This window comes from Lontra canadensis, unplaced genomic scaffold (assembly GCF_010015895.1).
Source record: "Lontra canadensis isolate GAN:19392208 unplaced genomic scaffold, GSC_riverotter_1.0 scaffold1, whole genome shotgun sequence".
Lineage (NCBI taxonomy): Eukaryota > Metazoa > Chordata > Mammalia > Carnivora > Mustelidae > Lontra > Lontra canadensis.
Window position 1 is genome coordinate 128,328,944 of NW_022630995.1, and position 20,218 is coordinate 128,349,161.

General features: G+C 33.4%; 1 protein-coding gene across 2 annotated transcripts in view; it reads right to left on the reverse strand.

The window, feature by feature from the left end:
- Positions 1–2,335: 2,335 nt before the first annotated feature.
- FSTL5 (follistatin like 5) overlaps positions 2,336–20,218 on the reverse strand; it is a 723,315-nt gene continuing 705,432 nt past the window's right edge. For both annotated transcript variants that reach the window (XM_032863481.1, XM_032863472.1), the window contains exon 16: positions 2,336–3,394. In XM_032863481.1, the coding sequence (XP_032719372.1) occupies positions 2,692–3,394 (703 nt within the window). In that variant the 3' untranslated portion in view covers positions 2,336–2,691. The remainder of the gene's footprint in view (positions 3,395–20,218) is intronic.

Consider the following 20,218-nt stretch of genomic DNA (forward strand, 5'->3'; position numbering starts at 1 on the left):
AAAATAATACACTTTAAAAGTGTTGTTTCCACTGACATTTCTATTTTTAAAAATCACTGAGTCTCTATTACCTGGATTATATCCAAATCCTTTATTTATTTATTTATTTATTTATTTATTGCATTCTTCACCTCCTTCCCTCCATAATCAGATCGTAACGTATTTTCTTGCCTTAACTATATCACCTCCTTTACATAAAACTTTTATTTCTTCTTGGTCAAGGTCGAAGTTCTCCATCAAGGACCTCTCACATCTATTTCCATTCTCGATTTCCCACCTTTCTCATTTCAATGCCCTGAATTGCTATTTCTTCACTTTCCCCTGCTTATTACAAATCTACTATTTGATGTTAGAGTTTTGTTTTTGTTCGTTTGCAGTCACCTCATAATTTTATCCTGGTTTATTCTTTTTTTTTTTTTTCCTAAGATTTTATTTATTTAAGACAGAGAGAGAGAGAAAGAGTACAAGTAGGGGAGAGGAAGAGAAAGGGGCAGAGGGAGAGAGATAGAAGACTCCCCATGGATATGGAGCCCTATGCAGGGCTCAAACCCAGGACCCTGAGATCATGACCTGAGCCGGTCAGACCCTCAACAAACTGAGCCAACCAGGTGCCCCTATCCTGTTTTTTCTTCAGTTTTTACACATACCTACATTATTGATGAGATCATTATTTGCAACACAATTTATATTTTATATAAAAAGACAAAACAAACACCTTTCCTTGATTGATCTCACTTTACTTGCCCTCTACCCCAACAGATCAACTTTCAAAATAATACAGAACACCAGACTACTTTGGAAGCACTGGGAAACAAAACAAAACATCGATATGCACATTAAAACATTGGACTCTCAAGGGTTAAAATTTAAGAGGTTTATTCTCTTTTTATCAAGCAATGTCTACAGACAGAGCATCCACATGGTGTAAGCTACCAAAGAAGGATGTTTGAGATGGACTTACATTAAATCATTAGACACTTTATATGGTTCATGTTCACAGGGAGAAAATTGCTAAAAAGGAAAGCAGGTAAGTAGAAACATAAGCTGGTAGTTTATTAAATCTACCTCCCATAATGTTTCCTTAAGCTAAGAAGAAATCTACTGTATCACACAGCTCAGGATGCTATATATACATAAGATATTACACACACTATAAAATTTCAGGTTTCTAAGCAGTTTTATACAATTTAAACTTGAGTAAAATTTGTATTTAAAAAAGACCTTATTGGATTACCTTCAGTAAACGGAGGTCATTTCAACAGCCCATTAGCATTTTAGCAACAATTAAAAAAAAAAAATAAGTAAAAAGATTCTCCAAACATGTAAGCTATTACTTTAAGCCAAGATAATTATCTGCTTATTTCAATAAACCAACTCTCTAGTTTTAATCCAATTCTACTAGCCTTTTATTTGCCCTTCAAAAAAAAAAAAAAAGAAGCAATCATTTTTATTTCTATACAGTGTCTCAAATAAGAGAATTAGTTAGGTTTCAATCCATATGCACGGTTAATGAGAGGGTCATTTAAGGATTATTCAGGAGTTGAGCGGAACTCATTTAGGAAAATTCTTAAGAAATGAAGTTCCTTGATGTGTTATGTTTAAATTGCCAATGCAAGAGTAAATTATCTCTTTACTCACCACTGTGGAGTTATCACTTACTCTCAATTTCTGCTACTAATTCTCCTAAACCACTAATACTTATCAGTTCTCTAGCCAGTATTTTCTCCCTGATGTTAATTTCCCTATATGTGGTTTGCTTTCAGCAGACACAAATGATACTTCTTTTTTAAAACTGAAAGTTCCTGCTGTTTCAACACTGGACTAGATGAAAAGAAAGAAACATATTCTGCTACTAATAAACATTTGTAAGCAGTTGACATCCAAGATAAACTTGCATTAAAATACAATGTATTCCAATGATTAAAAGCAAAATGAGTAGAGAATACATTGCAAACATTTTTCCATAATTATTTTTTCTCCCTTCCTCCTCATTTTCATAGCATGCTGCAGACCATACAGTTAAGTATCAAATAGAGTTTGCTACCTGTATACAACCTAAGGCCAACTTATGCCTTCAAATGATACTTTGCTGAGGTTTAAAATAGTGTCAAAGACAGGATTTAGTGCAAGAGATGTTAAACTTTTCTCTTTTAATGACAAAAGATTTATAGTTATGGGGGAGTTCAGAATGCAGCATTTAGTCTACCTTTTCCTCTTGTGACATTCCCTTCAAGGCACAAAAGATTATATATAGTGGATGGGACAGAATATTTTGAAGTAAGAATTTTAAGGTTCCACAATACCTTTTTATTTCTAGTTTAAGCATACTAAAAGAGAAAAGAATAAGAGATAAGCCACCCCCAAAATGAAATAGTGCTTAAAGTCATCTGAAATTCCCTGCAGTTATTTTTATGTATTTAAATTTCTATTTTATTAGCTTAAAATGTAATTATAGATTTGATTCCTGTGATTGATGTAGTTCTTAATGTTGTTTTAAGTATTTCTAATCAACCAATAGTACTAATTGTGTGTATCTTTGCAAAAAAAAAAAAAAATCTATTTTATTTGGCCAACCAAGTAACTTATGCTTGACTAGGGTATCATCTTGAAAAGTTAAGCTGTAAATTTAAACAATAGATTAAGTGCAATGCACTGGAAAACTCTTTATTCAGTAGTTATCTAATAGGGCTCCTAGGCATCTCCAACCCAAATGACTGTATTTCCTTTCTCAACTTCAGTGATCTCACAGTTTAACTTATTGAGTCGTCCATCTAGTATAAAGAGAGAGTCCTTGGAAGGTGTCATCAGGTATTGACCAAACAAGCCACTGTCCTGGATTTGCCTGTTCTTCTGGTTCCAAGGCCATTCTTCTGCCTTGAGTGGTTCCTTAAGACTCTTTATCATCTTAACCTTCCCAGAGGAGAGCTCAACAAAGAGCACATCAGTCTGTGTGCTTGAACTACCATAGATGTTGTATTGGTGGGCTTCAGTAAAGGATGGCTGAAATGCCAGATCAGATATGTGCAGATTTGTGTGAATATCAAAAGCCTCTTGTATTTCTCCTCTGATGGTAATGTACTGTACCCTTACAAGACCTTTCACATCATTAATGCTGATAAGATAGTGCCCATCTGGAGAGACATAGGGAGTGCCTGTCACATCACTATTGAATCCAATGACTGAGTCGGTTACACCATCCACCATAAGCTGTGGTGGTATTGCCCCAGTGCTGTCAGGTTTGCAGCCAATAAAGTAGTATCCTCCCAAATGTGTATACGCCAATGACTGAGGAATGCACTTATAGTCCATCAAGTTAATTGTCTTGATGTATGACATGGTTTCAAGATCAATTTTTTGTAGTGCAGCTTCATCTTTATGAAGAATAAATCCAAACCTGAAAAGATGAAAACCAAAGTTAGACAAGAAACTATAGAGTGGTTCCCTTATAAATATGTATTGTGGGCAGGTAGAAAGGGTCATCACTAGTCTAGGCATTAATTGTCAGGCTGTGCAGCAATTTGTGTCACCATCGTGTTAGAATTAAACTTTAAATTGTGTTCATTTCACCTCTTTTCTCTAGGTCATTTTTTCATTATAGCCAAACAATTGTAACTCATGGTGTAGAAAACACAATAATTAAAAGCAATATATCAAGTAAATTGGAACAACAGATTTTACTTTTACCATACATAAAAAGGTAAACATTATTTTGTGAGTCTCTAATCCTTCTGATATTGAATAAGATTGGTTTACTGCTATTAAAGTCAACAACAATAAAAGACATGAATATATATCTATTATACTTGCTTCATTTACTTCTTATTTTGTCCAAAGACCATCTGAAAAGTCTGACACTCATTACTACGTAGACAATTATCCACATCTTTCTCATTTTCATCTGAGGGTTTTTTGTTTTGTTTTTGTTGTTGGTGGTGTTTTTTTTTTGTTTTTTTTTTTGTTTGTTTGTTTGTTTTTGGTATAGAACTATTAAACTTCTATTTATTAGATTTTAAGATTGCCTTGATTAACTACTTTTATGATTTTAACACTCTTTTATTTTAAGTTTTAAATACAGGTTACATTTTTCAACCTTTCTATACTTATATTATCATTTTTAGTGATATACCTGCATTATATTTGTTATCGTATATTGAACAACAATGAACCTTAAAGATTTATGATTTTTTCTGTTAAAGTTATTTAAAAATAAATATTTCTTATTTGTTTTGGTAGTGTCTTTAATTATTTCTGTGCTTTTCAAAGCATTTGTCCTGAATTCTAGCTGCAAATTATTTTAAGTCCCTGTGACAAATATAAATATATTTTGTAACTATGACCTATAACACCAGTGGGTTTTTAGGAAAAATAAGTTAAATAAGATAAAATGAGATGGAGAGTAGTATAGAAAATTACATCCAAAATGGATACTGGCCAATAAAATTTTGAAGGACACTTACTTTTGTTTCCCTTAATAATATCGATTAAAACACATACTAGTATTTTCAAAGACTCCATAAAAAAAACGGGGGGGGGGGTCTATTGTTATAATGAATGTGCTCATAAATGAAAAAAAATTCAACATAAGATGACTTGTGGCACAATAAAACAGAAACTCTAAAGGTAATTATTTTCACCTTTGCAATTCATTTTTAATATGCTAATCCTCACTCAAAATTTTATTTATGTAAAAATAACCACTTCTACACATAATACATAACTATAATGAACTCAGGGTAACAACTCCTTAAAATTTCAAATATAAGCATATGGCAAGCCCCTCAAATAAACTCATCTTTAATATTATAGAAAGGATAAGATGAATGTTCTCAAAAAATCAGTCTTTGTGCTGTAATTGTGGAAGGCAACAAGTGCATCCGCAGAAATTTTACTGAAATAGATGTAAAGTTGTAACCGTTTCTATGTTATTATATTACATATAGTTGGGAAACCCCATATTACAATTTTAGCTAATTTAAACATTTGTGAAAAAACTATTTGTTGTCTTTAGAGAGATTACAACATCCATACAAAAGAAAAACTACAATGTACACTTACTCCTTTAAATTTTTTAAAAAATATTTATCGAACAACTACTGAATATGAGGCACTGGGAATATGTCAGATCAACATAACTCTCCCTGCTCTCAATGACTCTGGGAATTTTAGTAATAAAAATGGAAAACTTAGTGATCAATGTTTAATTATAGCATCTTACTATACTATCATTTAACTTAGTGATTATTGCTTTTTCTATTTACAGGAGATGGAATAAAGTAATCATTTTGAAAATAATATTTCTGGTGTATTTCAGAATGACATTCACCATTTCTGGCTCATTTCCTCAATCTTTCTCTTTTCCTGTGCCCTTAATAACTGTGTTTGTGTCACAACTCCCATCATACCTATTTAGGATAACATTTTCATTTTATTATAATGGTATGAAGAAGAATTTGTACTATTAAAAATCACTTCCACATGTTTCTATTAAAATATAAATGCCTAGCACAGGTTTCAAATACTACCTGAATATTAGAGAATAAGAAAAACAAAAACAAAAACAAAACCCTCAAACCAAAAACTGTGCCCCATGATTTTTTGTCAACCTCAAAAATATCATAAAATCCTAGATATCACTATCCACTCTCATACTTGTCTTAATAAATAATTAACTCTGATTACTGTAAAGGGATAATTTTCCATTAATGGACAATCATTAAGGATACAGAAGTATGTATGTGATTGTATCTGGTATGATTTATGAGATTTTGAATAATGATGGAAAATACTGTCTTTCTTTTATGTTACGCATTGTACATGTTCCCAGAGACAAAAGCAGTAATATGCACATTTAATAAAAGCAACAAGCCTATCAAGTTTTGGCATTTCAGCTCCTCTTTTAACCTTGAGTCTTCCAATCCCTTTGGGCAATGGTTTGTGAATGCTAATGAAGAAGAGTGTGACAAGCTTTAACTACTCTTGAACTATTTTAACTCTAATACTGAAGAATGCACTCAAGTTTTTTGTGATACAACCCAGCTTCTTTTGAAGGTAATTAAAATTTTAAGAGAAGGTCCAGTTAAAAATGCAAAACCTCCATGTGGGGCAATAAAATCACATCTATTTTGGCATCCATGCTGCATGCTCCTTTAGGACTAGAGATCTAGCTACATAAGCAGATGCACGAGAATGCCTTCAATTTTTCACTACTGATTTATTGGGTAGGAAGTGATGTCTCTAATTCAAAATTTCCCCCTAGTACAGATTGATATTCAAAAATCTCCCACTGATCATTAGTCTGTGATTAATATTTACGAGGTTCTCAACTTTCATGCCTGTTTAGTATAATAAAATCCTGCCCCGGACTAAGCCTAATATAGTTTGTCTAATATTTGTTAGAATATGTATAGGGAGTTGCAGACTGTAAGAAATGAAAGTTAAAACTTACTCTTGGAATCACTGCTTTTACTAGGAAATGAATAAAGCTAGGAAAGTGTGACCCCCTCGGTAACGGCATTGTGTGGATTTGTTGTTGGACTTGGTGAGAATCAGGACAATGTTTTTCATTTATAAATTATTTTATTTTTCTGAAGTGTAATCAATCTAATTTATTATAAAGATTTTAAGAAGTTCAACTTTAATTACTGCTTTTGTACTTTAAGGTAAGGTCCTGAAGTGATTCATACAAGGTAACTTCTTATTTTGGAAGCAATAAAAATTTTCAACCCAGGGTGATTTAGTTTGGTGTTCCAGTTTTTTGATATAATAGGTAGCTGACCTTATGTAAAGTCCTTGACCTCCATGAGTTTAAATTCCTTTGTTAGAAGAAAAAGGACAAAAGCATTACCTTGCTTGAACTTTTAGAAGTTAACTGTTAACTTTTTAACTTTTAGAAGTTAAATGTGTGTTACCAGGCAAACAGTACATTATCAATAAACAGAACTTGCCTATGCTTTATACATTAAGTAACATAATTTTCCCCTTATGAACACAATATGATATTTCCTATGGGACTACAGATTATTACACTTCATAAATGGGAAGAACAGAAACAAATTATCAGTTTTTCTGTATAGCCAGTATTCCCATCTTGTTTTTGTTTTTGTTTTTTTTCTTTAAATAAGCACATTGTGTTACTCCAATGTGGCAGGATTTTTCCCCTTGCAAATTCAGCAGATACCACATTTGTAATAGAAATCCACATTTTTATTCTTGCTCTCACTACTGACAACAGGTTCTATGGCTAGTACACCCTTTACCCAATTACAAATCTCTCACATTTTTAAGAAGGAAGGCAGTCTAGCTCACTCCATCTTCTTTAGAGGTGCTGCTCAGTTCTCACTGAGCGCATGAAGCAGTGAGCATGGTGTGCTGGGTGATTTTGACCTCGGCACAGAGGACGGGATTTGAAATAGATACCTGTCTTACTCAAGAATTTTCACTTAGAGTAACAGGAAAATTTGAGGCAGACTTTAAGACATGGATATCTACCGACATGGAGAATTGCAATCAGAGTATATCATGGCAATTCAAGAGACTTGTGAAAGAAGTTATTTGGCAGAGAGGGGAAAAGAACAGGTATTTAGAGAGAAGCATGGCTGCAATACTATGATGTCTATTAAAGAGTTGCTCGAAGACCACATCCCACAAGACCACGTGCATTCCTTGCATCTGAGTAATGACTGATTTCCCCATATCTCTTGCTCAGTTCCTGAATGGGTCTGGTCACAGAGAATCTTTCAGAGCAATTTCCCGGTTATTGTCACTCCATAGCATCTGCCATGTTATTCTACCCCAATTCTGCTTTCGGAGATGCTACTGAAAGAATCTTGTAATGGCAATTAATAACCTGTATTAATTTGCCATGATAAGTGCCAACAGTGTTAATACTCTAAAGCGTGGTGTGAAAGAATCTCATAACATTTGCACAATAACAATTTTTTTTAATCTCCTGAGTCTTAATATAGTATGGTCTTTCCCCAGAGTCCTCATAGATTCTCACCTGAACAACTCTCTTTACTGCCAACTTTCAGTATTTACCCGCTGAGATCAACCCCCATACTACCAGCTGGGAAGTGTTCCTGATCCATCCGTACATGACAGCTTTCCTCATAACCCATCTTCTAAACCTCCTTAAATTTTAAAACAAGCATTTCTATGTATATCAATGGACGCAAATGGGAAGTGGTAAATGCAAGACTGGGTGTACGTGCCATCAAATGCTCTACCACTGAGCTATGTCCCTGCATATTGGAGGTGTCTGAACATGGGATTACTCAGACACTCTATCCTGTAATAAAAACAACACTGCTGCAATCCACACCTAAAACAAAAGCATTTCCCAGAACTTTTCTGATGTCTTAATAATAGAAAATATGAAATTCCAGGACAGAATAACTTCAACAGCCCTAGGAATTACTTGTAATGGGATTTTACTTGTGAAAATCTACATCTAAAACTTATGATCTAGTACTTAGTGTTTCATAATAATAATGAGCAAGATTATTAAGACCCTTCTTTTCTAACTGGATTATAGTTATCACGTTTTTCCAATTGGACACTAAGAGATACTTAACAGAAAAGAAACTGAAATTATAACCTCTTCTCCACATAATTAGTATATAAACTCACACATGCAATGTGCTGTTGAAATGACATCTTCCATTATGTTACAGCTGAAAGAGAGTTTTCATGGACTCAAAGCATAAATCTGACATAAGCCATCATTCACTAGTTTATGAATTCCTTTACATTTAGTTGTTTTCTATTATCCCAGACTGACCCTTGTAAGAAAAGATTGAATGCTGTTCCTACACAAGTACCAGAGGATTTAGTTTTTATCTGAACTTCACATAAATAGCTCAGTAAAACATACTTGTTCATAAACAGTGGTCACATTCATATTCGGGAGATGGGAGACACAGAGAAATAGAATTGACACATTTAGTGAAGATTTACAACCAGAGCAAGGACAGTTTCTGAATAGACCTAATGCTTAGATGTATTTGAGAGATCATACAACTTTGAAGTTCTCTGTTTTCAAAACATAGGTTGGAAAAGCTAAAATAAGCCACAGGATGCCTCCTACTTGCCTTTTATAAGTATATTATAGAAATTCTATATTAAAGATTTTAACGTTACTTTCCCTACTTTCAGTTTTAGGAATTTTTTTCTTTAAAAAATAGACTGTGTTTCTGAATACTAAATTCCCTATTTTTGTCCTTCTCTGGTATCATATTGTTTGGATCTGTAGGCCAAATTGAAACATAAATGCATAATTTAATTATAGTATATCCAGGATGTCTAATGGCTCAACAGAATTAATACAGTACCTAAAGGTATATCACTTCTAGAGGCCAGGACATTAAAAAAAAAAAAAAAAAAAGATTTATTAAGAATTCCATGCACTACGTATATACTACAGACCATATTTCTAAAACCAAAATCCCCCACCTCTTTCTGAAGAACTTAAGAGCTTAGGGAAAAAAAAGAAAAAGAAAAAAAGAAAGAAAGAAAGAAAGAGAGAAAGAAAGAAAGAAAGAAAGAAAGAAAGAAAGAAAGAAAGAAAGAAAGAAAAAACTGACAACTATATTTTCAGATAGCATTTTAAAAGATTGCTTGCTCTTCTGACCTGGTTCTGGAAAAGCACATGAAAATCTGAGAATAGGAGCCTCATGGATCTTACCCATTTTTCTAATCCAGGCATGGTTTATGCAGGAATTGGCAAATGGAACAGGGATGACATTGTAGAAGTGGAGATAGTAATTAGAAGAATGGGAAATAATTTGTGAGCGCAGACGTGGAAATACAAAAGGAAGGTAAAACAAAGGCAAGAGCAAAATCTGTGAATCAAAAAAAAAAAAAAAACACTACCAAAGTGACCATTGCATACCTGGCAAACAGAAATGATGGGTGAAAAAAAATTCAGTAAGAAACTAGGTCTGTCATGAGTTGGGTTCCAGATACCGTGTGACCCAATTCAGTATTATTCACAAGCTGCTATGTTCAGCACACTTTGTACAACCTTATGAAGGAAATGGAAAGGAAATACATGGCTCCTATCCTTAAGGTAATTATAGTCAAGCACAGGAGTGCTTATAATTGGATGCCCTGACTTTCAAAAAGTGTTTAGGGAGCCTCTTCAAAGATGAGAGGAAGGATGGGTGTAGCTACATCTCTGTTTCAGCTACTAATTTACATTTCAGTTATGCTATGCTTTCACGTGAAGAGAGAGTTTATATTAGTCTGGATCCCAGAAGGGAAGGAATAAATTTCAATTAGAATAAATCAAGGAGGGTATGATAAAGAGACTGTTTACTGTGAAATAGAAACTGGTCACAAGGGATAATGTAGTAATATGTGGAGAGTAACAATATGGCTGTTGTCACTGCTCTATCTGGGTAGGAGGGAGTTATGTGGAGAGATGTGTTTTGTGGTGTTTTGTTACCTGTGATCTAAAGAAACAGCTGGTCACCTACAAAACAGCACACATGGTGGGGAGTGAGGGGATAGAGAGTGGGAAGGTAGGGGGTATTCTACAGTCTGGTCTCATGTTCCTCCTTCATGCAATCTCCAGTCAGGCTTTTCATTGGCCCAACCAACCAGAAACCCTATTAGCCAGCCTTCTGGGATAGAGAGCAAGGTGGAGAAAGGTGGAATGTGTACCTGGGAATAGAAATGCAAAACAGCAACCACAGATTTCCTTGGCCAAAGAGTCTTGAAAAACTCAATTCCAGTGAAGTTACAGAGCTATATGGAGTGATGATTGTGGCATATATGTTTAGTTCCTAAATGGGATCACGTGACAATGGATAAAGGAAAATTTTGTAACTTTCCAAGCTGTGAGAAAGCATTCTTGATTTATTTCCCCCCCTAAAGTGATAGCATTTTCTTACTTCCTGTAAAGTGTCAGAAAATGTCTCTTACCTTTAGTTACTGGTAAAATATTTTTAATAATTGCTATGTACTAAATGTTTGTATCCCACTCCCACAAGCCCCGAACAAATTCATATGTTGAAGTTCAAATCCCACTGTAATGGCATTTGGAGGTGGGGCCTTTGGAAATAAATTAGGTTATGGAGGTGAGCCTTCATGGATTAGATTAGTGTCCTTAAAAGAAGAGACATAAGAGAGATGATCTCTCTCTCTCTCTCTTTCTCTCTCTCTCTGCCATGTGAGGACAGAGTAAGATGATGGCATTCTGCAAACTAGAAGGAAGGCTCTCTCCAGAATCTAAACAGGTTGACATCCTGATCTCTGACTTCCTAGCCTCCAGAACTGTGATAAATACATTTCTGTCGTTTAAGCCATCCTGTCTGTGATATTTTGTTAAAGCAGCCTGAACTGACTAAAACATCGTTGGTACCAGAAATGAGGTGCTGTTACAACAGGTTTCTGAAAGTGTGGATGAGGCTTTGGAACCAGATAAGGCATAGAGGCTCGAGGCGTTTTGAAGTGCACATTAGAAAAACCCAATAATATTGGGTTGGGGTCACTAAAAGTGATCTTGGTGAGAGCTCAGGAATGAAAGGAGAGAGCTGGAGAGGAAGCCTTTATCTTCTTAGAGAGTACATAAATAATCATGAACAGATTGTAGAAATGTGGCTGGTAAAGGACATTCTGATGAGGTCTTAGATGTCAATGGGGGATATGTTATTAGAAACTGGAGGAAAGACATATCTTTACTATAAAGCAACAGAGGATTTAGTTAAACTGTGTTATTTCTGGTGTTTTGTGGAAAGTAGAACATGAGAATGATGAAATTGGATATTTAGCTGAGACTTAAAAGCAAAGTGTTGAAGAAGTGATTTGGTTCCTCCTGATTGCTTTTAGTAAAATGGAAGCAGAAAGAAATAGATTGAAAGAGGAATTGTTACGCAAAAGGAACCAGAACATAAAGATTTGGAGAGATCTTAGCCTGTCTATAATACCAAAAAAAGAAGGGAGGGAATGCATACTCAGAAAAGAACATTACCAGTGAGGAAGACCAGAATTTTGATAAGGATATTAGCATGTTGTGAACCACAGAACTAATCAGCCACCTAGCAGGGAGACTGCCAGTTTGAACTGGAGGAGACAGAAACAGAATGGAATAAAGGAAGATTGCTGGACTTCTTGAATTTTACAGGATAAGACCACACAGCTCTATATCTATATGAATGTGCATTCTTCTTCAAGATAAAGGAAACATGATTCTAAGGTGATTCAGTGATTATTAGGGCTCTGTCTCAATTTGAAAAGGGCCGAGACATCACCCAGAGCCTTGGAAATGAAACCCGCACCATGCAGAGCTGTAGGGGCAAGACCACAACCGCAGTGGGGCTGGAAATCAGAACATTAAGTCAGAGAATTATTCTCAAGCCTTAAAATCTCATGGAGGTTGCTTTGCCAGATTTTAGACTTATTTCAGACTTATCATTACTTTTTCCTCTCTTATTGCTCCCTTTTGGAGTAGGATGTCTATCTTCTGCCTGCCCCACCATTTCATTTGGGAAGCACATAATATATTTGATTTCATAGGTTCACAGCTAGAAAGGAATTTTGCCTCAGTGTGAATCAGACCTGAGTCTTTCCCATATCTAATTTAGATGACATTTAGGTAAGATTTTGGATGTTCAACTTTAGAATTGATGCTGGAACTAGTTAAGTCCTTTGGGACTCTAGGATAAAATAATTTTTTTTTCATGTGAGAAAGATATGAATTTTGAGAGATTAGGGGTGGGAAGCTATGACTGAATTATGTCTCCCCCACACCTGAAATTCTTATGTTGAAGGTCTAATTCCCAAAGTGATGTTATTTGGAGGTGGAAATTTGGGGGAGGGAATTAAGTCATCAGGGTAGAGCCCTTCTGAATGGAACTGGTGCCCTTGATAGAAGAGACATGAAGATATGATCTCTCTCTCCCCTTTTCTCTCTCTCTCTGCCATGAGAGACACAGCTTAAGGCAGCAATCAGGCATAATCCAGGAAGAGGACTCTCACCAGAATCCAAACATGTTGGCACTCTGATTTCTGACATCCCAAACTCTAAAACTGTGAGAAAGAAACTTCTGTTGTTTAAACCACCCAGTCTGTGGAATTTTGTTATGTTAGCAAAACTAAGTTAGAAATCATGTGGTAAAAGTTACGCACATGATTAATACCAGCGGTTGTTTTATTATTTTCCCATTGCTTCTGTATTTTTTTTCAGGTAAGAGCAAAGCTGCTTGAGTAATTGTTACTTAACAGACTAAGGGTTTGCAATATATCTTTAAAAATTTACCTGGATTTGGTAATTTTTTTTTTTTTACTTTTATTAATCTGTGTGTGTTCTCAGGTATGCAAGAGTAAGCGAAAGGGGAGGATTTTTGTTTGTTTGCATTTTTCATTCATACAAATGACAGTATATATGATATGTATCTCATATTGTGTCTTTTTTTTCTTTCACACTACATTTTTAAAAGATATATTCATGTTGCTCTGTGCATTTTTACTGTACTACTTATAGTCATTCATCAGAAATCAATTGTATGATCTGCTATATTTTACTTAATCAGCTTCCTTAATATGTGTACTCATGTGGCCTCATTAAACTGGGGGTTGGTTGGTGGCTGAACTCAACAAAGAAGCCTGGGATGGTTGAGCCTTCCTCTCTCCATGTGGTTTTCTCTCCTCAGGGATGCTCAAAGATTTCTTTTACAGGTGACTGCCAAGTTCTACTAGGGAAAGCTTTTGTCAAGTCTCTGCTTGACTCATGTTTGCTTGTGTTGCATGGACATAAAGAAATCACATGCCCGTGGTCAGAGTGCAAGGGAACTACCCACAGACATTGATACTCATTAGAATAACAATCTATCATATAAGGTAATGGTTCGACTGTTGTTTTTTTTTAACTATTTTTTTTAAAGATTTTATTTAGTTATTTGAGAGAGAGAGAGAGCAGGCGAGAGAGCACAGTAGGGAGAGGGATAAAAGGAGAGGGAGAAGCAGGCTTCCTGCTGAGCCAAGAGCCAGATTTGAGGCTCCATCCCAGGACCCTGGGATCATGACCTGAGCTCATGGTAGACGCATGACTGACTAAGACACCCAGGTGCCCCCCCCTTTTTAAAATTATTCTTAAGATAGATATCTAGGCTCCTATTTTATTGGATAGTACATCACTTTCAACTGACTTGGAATGTCACTTGGCATTTAGTCTATGATCGTTCTATTTCTTTCATCACAGATACATGTTGCACTATTTTATTCATTGAACCTATATAATATGTATAAATATCCAGGAGAATGAACCTAACAATTTTTTTCCTCAAAATTTATTGGCTATTGTTGAGTTTGTGTGATGTTCCATAAACTTTTCAATCAGTTTATCAAGTTAGAACGTGATTAGTACTTTTATCTCACATTTTAGAATCAGCTTATCTAATTTTGAAATGTTGATATTTTGAGGGGGTTTAGTACATTTACATATTAACCAGGTTATAATATTTTAAAATAATGTGATATATGTTTTTACTTATTTGATTCATATAATTGCTTTACCAAGAAAAATTGATTTGTTCTTAGATATATTCATAGGTATTTTACCTTTTGCTTACTAATATTAATGGATTCTTTTTTCCATTATATCTTCTGTGTGTTTTTATTTATAAAGTTATTAATATCTGAATATTGTATTTGTGCCCCTTAACATTTGGATTATTCTATTTTCCTAGTATGTTTTTAGCTGGTATTCTAGTGTTACTTATGTTCAGTTATAGCATTTTTACAGATGAATAATTTACTTCTCCTTTGCAATTTCTAACCTACTTGTCTTCATATTTTTCATTGCAGTGGCTAGTACATTCCTCTTATTTTTAAAATACACATTTCAAAAAATAAAATAAAATAAAATACACATTTCAATACTGGCCATGATCCAGTGGTGTTTCAGCAATACATAAGAATATTGGTGGAATAGAATAAAAATTTCAGAAGCAGACTCATATGATATGTGAAAGTTAAAAATATAAAAAAGATTGTTATTGAAATCTGTAGAGAAGATATAAGCTATATAATATTTTGAGATAATCAGCTATGTCAGAAAAATGTATATATATCTCATTTTTTACACAAAGTAGTATCTAGAGAGATGAAAGGGTTGAAATTATGATAAAATAATAACAGATCAGTATTAAACAGAAGTATTATAATAGCATTACAAGCATCAAATATTTAAATATTGAGGAAGATGATACCTTTTTAAGCAAGATCCCATATTCTAGAAGTCTAGAAGTGAAACTTGATAAAAGTGACTACAGTTTTTGAATGAACAAACAATGGTTAATGCAAACTATAAAATGAGCAAATATAACAGAAAAAGTCAATATTCTGACTGTATAAGAAATTACTAAAATCAGAAAAAGCAAAATATTAAAAAGAAAAATTAGTCACCAAATAGCTATTCCTCACATGAGGGGAGAATTAATGGCCTTTTAACATCAAACTTTCAAAACTTCATAAGGAATTAGGTGAATTAAGTTAAAACAAGAAAGAATGTGATATTTATTTTTAGCAATCTACATTATCTACAGTGATAAAGTGTGTTTAAACCCAGCACTGATAAGGATGTGATCAAATATGTTCTTTCACATGCTACTGGTGGAAGCATAGTTACCTTGGGCTTTTTAGAGAATAATTTGATATTACCTCTTAAAATTAAAATATGACTCTGATTTAAGGAAGCAATGATGCCTCTCAGTATCTCCTCTTAATAAATGCTCATAAATGACCACAAAGTAGCATGCACAAGGATATTCACTCCAGCACTGGTTACAATAGGAAATTTAGAAATAATTTAAATGTCAAACAATAAAGGAATACTTAAATACACTATGAAGCATCTGCCAAATGAAATCTCATACTGCAGCTATAAAAATGATAGGTTATTAGTAATGACCTACTGGTATCTCCAAAACAGTTAATGTTTAAAGAAGTACATACCAGATTTAAAAGAATACTATATATTTAATGCATTTGTATGTAATTGCTAGAAGAAATGGACTGGGAGGTTACAGAACAATATGTCTAGTCTTCTAAAAAGAAAAGTGCTGAGTGCTTATAGGAGATTTGCTATAAGGAGATTTGTACATATTACTATATTAACCTCTTTATGGTTTTAATAGAGCATGTATGTATCAAAATAATACAAAAAAGATGCAGTCCCATTATTTTTCTACTAAACAAAATTAGAACAGTGATACATCATGTTCATTTAATAAATTAGGAATACATAATGTTAAAGTATTCCATGAAATTGGTACTAAATTTGTTAGTAACACTGTAACTTGCATACAGAAAATAATTAGTAATTAGAATCAAGGTTCTTTCAAATATTTCTACCCTTTTAGCAGTAATTCATTTTCCAATTGACTATCCTGAGAGTATAATAATAAATATGAATAAAATTTTGTGTATAAATATATTCATAATATTATTATGTATAGTAGTAAATGTGTATAAACAACCCAAGAGCCCATACATAAGTGACTATTAAATGGTGATGCAGACATGATGCAATAGACTACACATGTTGGAAATATAAAACACTAATTTAGAATTAATGTTTATTCAGTAAAGTTATATGAAAAGAGCACAATATTATGTGAATGATATGATTAAACCATTAAAAATAAAATAAACAAAGGCCATGCATGCACTGAAGATAACACACCCAATTTGACTTTGGTCAAGTTTAGAGACTGAAACTTAAGTTTGCAATCTTTGGTAAATGAACATAGTGATTTTTTCTAATAACAAATATATTTTTATTTCTATATATTAATAGAAATAAAACACTATTTATGAAGTCTAAATAAAAAGCTCAGTTCATCCTCATGATAATTGCTCATTATTTCATTCTTGAATATACATTTACTAGGTGTCTAAACAAAGTATAGACCTCAAACTCACCATTATATATAGTTAACTAATTTTCAACAAAAGAGGCAAGAATATTCAATGGGGAAAAAGACAGTCTCTTCAACAAATGGTTTTGGGAAGACTGGACAGCTACATGAAAAAGAATGAAACTGGACCACTTTCTTATACCATACACATAAATAAACACAAAATGCACTAAAGACCTAAATGTGAGACCTGAAACTATAGAAATCCTAGAAGAGAGCACAAAGAGTAATTTATCTGACATTGGCCATAGCAACATCTTTCTAGATACATCTCTTGAGACAAGAAAAACACAAGCAAAAATAAATTTTGGTGACTACATCAAAATAAAAAGATCTGTACAACAAAGGAAGTAACCAACAAAACTAAAAGACAACATATTGAATGGGACAAGATATTTCTAAGTGACATATCTGGTAAAAGGTTAAGATCAGAAACATATAAAGAACTTACACAACTCAACAGCAAAAAAACCAAATAATCCAATTAAAAATGGGCAGAAGACATGAATAAACATCTCTCCAAGGAAGATATCCAGAAAGCCAACAGACACATGAAAAGATGTTCAACATTAATTGTCACTATCAGGGAAGTGTGAATCAAAACTACAGTGAAATATCACCTCACACCTGTCAGAAGGGTTAAAATCTCAATGAATAGTTGTATTGATAAGGATGTGGAGATGTATTGATAAGGATGTGGAGAAAAAGGAATTCTCTTACACTGTTGGTAGGAATACAAACTGAGGCAGCCACTTTGGAAGACATTATGGAGGTTCCTTACAAAGTTAAAAACAACTACTCTACAGTTCAGTAATTGCACTACTGGGTATTTACCCAAAGAATATTAAAAAAAAAAAACAAAACATGAATTTGAAGAGCTATGTGATATTATGTTTATTGAAGCATTATTTACAATAACCAAACTATGGAAGCAACCCATGTGTCCATCAATAGATGAATGGATAAAGAAGATGTGGTATATATATACAATGGAATATGATTCAGACATAAAAAAAAATAATGAAGTCTTGCCATTTGCAAGAACATGAGCAGATCTAGAGAGCGTAATGTTAAGCAAAGTCAGAGAAAGACAAATACAATATGATTTCATTTGTATGTGGAATTTAAGAAACAAAACAAATGAACAAATTAAAAAAAAAAAAAAAGAGAGAGAGAGAGAGACAAACCAAAAAATGGATTCTTAACTACAGAGAACAAATGGAGGTTACCAGAGGGGAGGGGTGTGGGGATGGGTGATATAGGTGATAGAGATTAAGTGTACACTAATCTTGATGAGTGCTGAGTAATATATGGAACTGTTGGATCACTATAGTGTACACTTGTAACTAATATAACACCGTATGTCAAGTACACTGGGATTAAAATAATAAATAAATAAACAGACTGTGCTTCATGCTTCCCTAAAAATTCATCTATGTAAAGACTTAATCTGCAAAGAAATACAGACATACTGAAACAAATTCTGAAAATACCAGAGTATGCTTTGATGTTAAATTTAATGAAAAATTGTGCAAATGCAAAGAATACCCGTACTGAATCACACAAGGAGATAGTGCAACAATAAATTCATAGTATAATAATGACATAGTAGCTGAATATTAGAAGAGCAATGGGAGATGTTATGATCTATAATTTTAACAAAGAATTTGCATGCTAGAATGAAACTAAAAGTTTGTCTGGAGAAAATACTTGCAGTTGTGATCTTAACAGAAGATATAGCAGAATATAACTGAATGGAAAAATTGGAAACAGGAAAGCATTCTCCTCTGAAGACATCATTCCACAATGTTAATTAGAAATTATTTTTTATCTTTCTCTAAACTACTCTGTCTCTGAAAATCTACTTTTATATTTAACATGGGATAACTATGTATTTTTTACAACTTCTAAATTCAAAATAGTACCTTTGATAATTATCTTAATTCTCATTTCAGTAATACTGGAAGGTTTTCCAATTTTAAGTCTATTATATGCAATTTGGTGACCGAACATCAGAATTTAAAATCGAATGTGATTTTATTGCAAATCTCTGAAAGGACATTTATTTCAGAGATTGAACCAAGCATACATACTAGAGAAGTAAAGAAAAACAAGTCTGAAGTAGTTGAATTTGTATAACTCCTTCACCAATTCTGTTTGAAAATTTAATCTTATTAACTTTAGTAGTCTTTCCCTGGTGACTTCTTTTAATTGACATGATGTTGCTACAGAGAAACATGTAGTGAAGTTTTATGAGGAAGAAAGTAGAAATAGAAAAACCAAAGTGTGCCTGTAAGTCTGCCCCAAAACTATATCATTGGTTTTATTTCTGTTTGTACAATGGTGATTATGCCAGTTACTTCCCAGAAAACTACAAGAATAAATTAGTTGTAAGAATATCAGTGTTTTAAGTCATGAAATTCCTATGCAGGAGGCAATGTACATATAACTAGAATGTTTATAATAATGAACAAATGGTAATATTTCACTTGGATGGAAATTAGGTGGTTATTGCCTTTTTAGAAAACTTAACTAATGCCAATTAATTTAGAGTTCAATAATGACATGTATTTTTCTAATTTTACTACATTTAATTTCAATTTATTATAACTTTGATTTTCTCTTACTTTTCAGTCATCAGATTTTCAAAAGTGACTTTTTCATATCTCTGTATAAACATCAGTCAATTAAGAGTAAAAAGCACAAAGGAGCTGTTACTGAAAGGAGCTGGGTAAAGCTAACATTCCTGAAGACAGCCTGATAGAAGGGAAAGTGAAACACACACACATTCAATGCAAAAATAACACAATATTTCAACAAAAACAAAAAAAAATAGGACATTTTGGGCAAAATGATCAATGTATTTTAGAAGCATTTCACATGAAAGTTATTGTTTTAAACAACAGCCTGAATTATCACTAATAATTTGTATTACCAATAATATAATTATTTGGCCCTTACACTGACTCTTCCCTTGAAGAATCCACATAGCTGAGCTTAACTTTATACCACTTAAAATATTAGGAACTGAGCAATACATTTGGAAACAATGTCACATTGTATTTGTTTTTTTTCTGAATGTGTTCCTAGCATCTATGGATTATTTAACTTCTTTCGTTTAGAGTGATAGATTTAACAAGATTTGTTTCTGTGAAGAAAGAATTTAGAGCTCTCTTTGGCTGTATTCCTAGCCTCCTTTTTCTCCTTGTGTTGGTTTTGGGTACACTGCGTACTCCCCCTTCTATGTTAGATTCTTGGCCTGAGCCTAATCTGATATTTGCTGTATAATCTGTAATGGT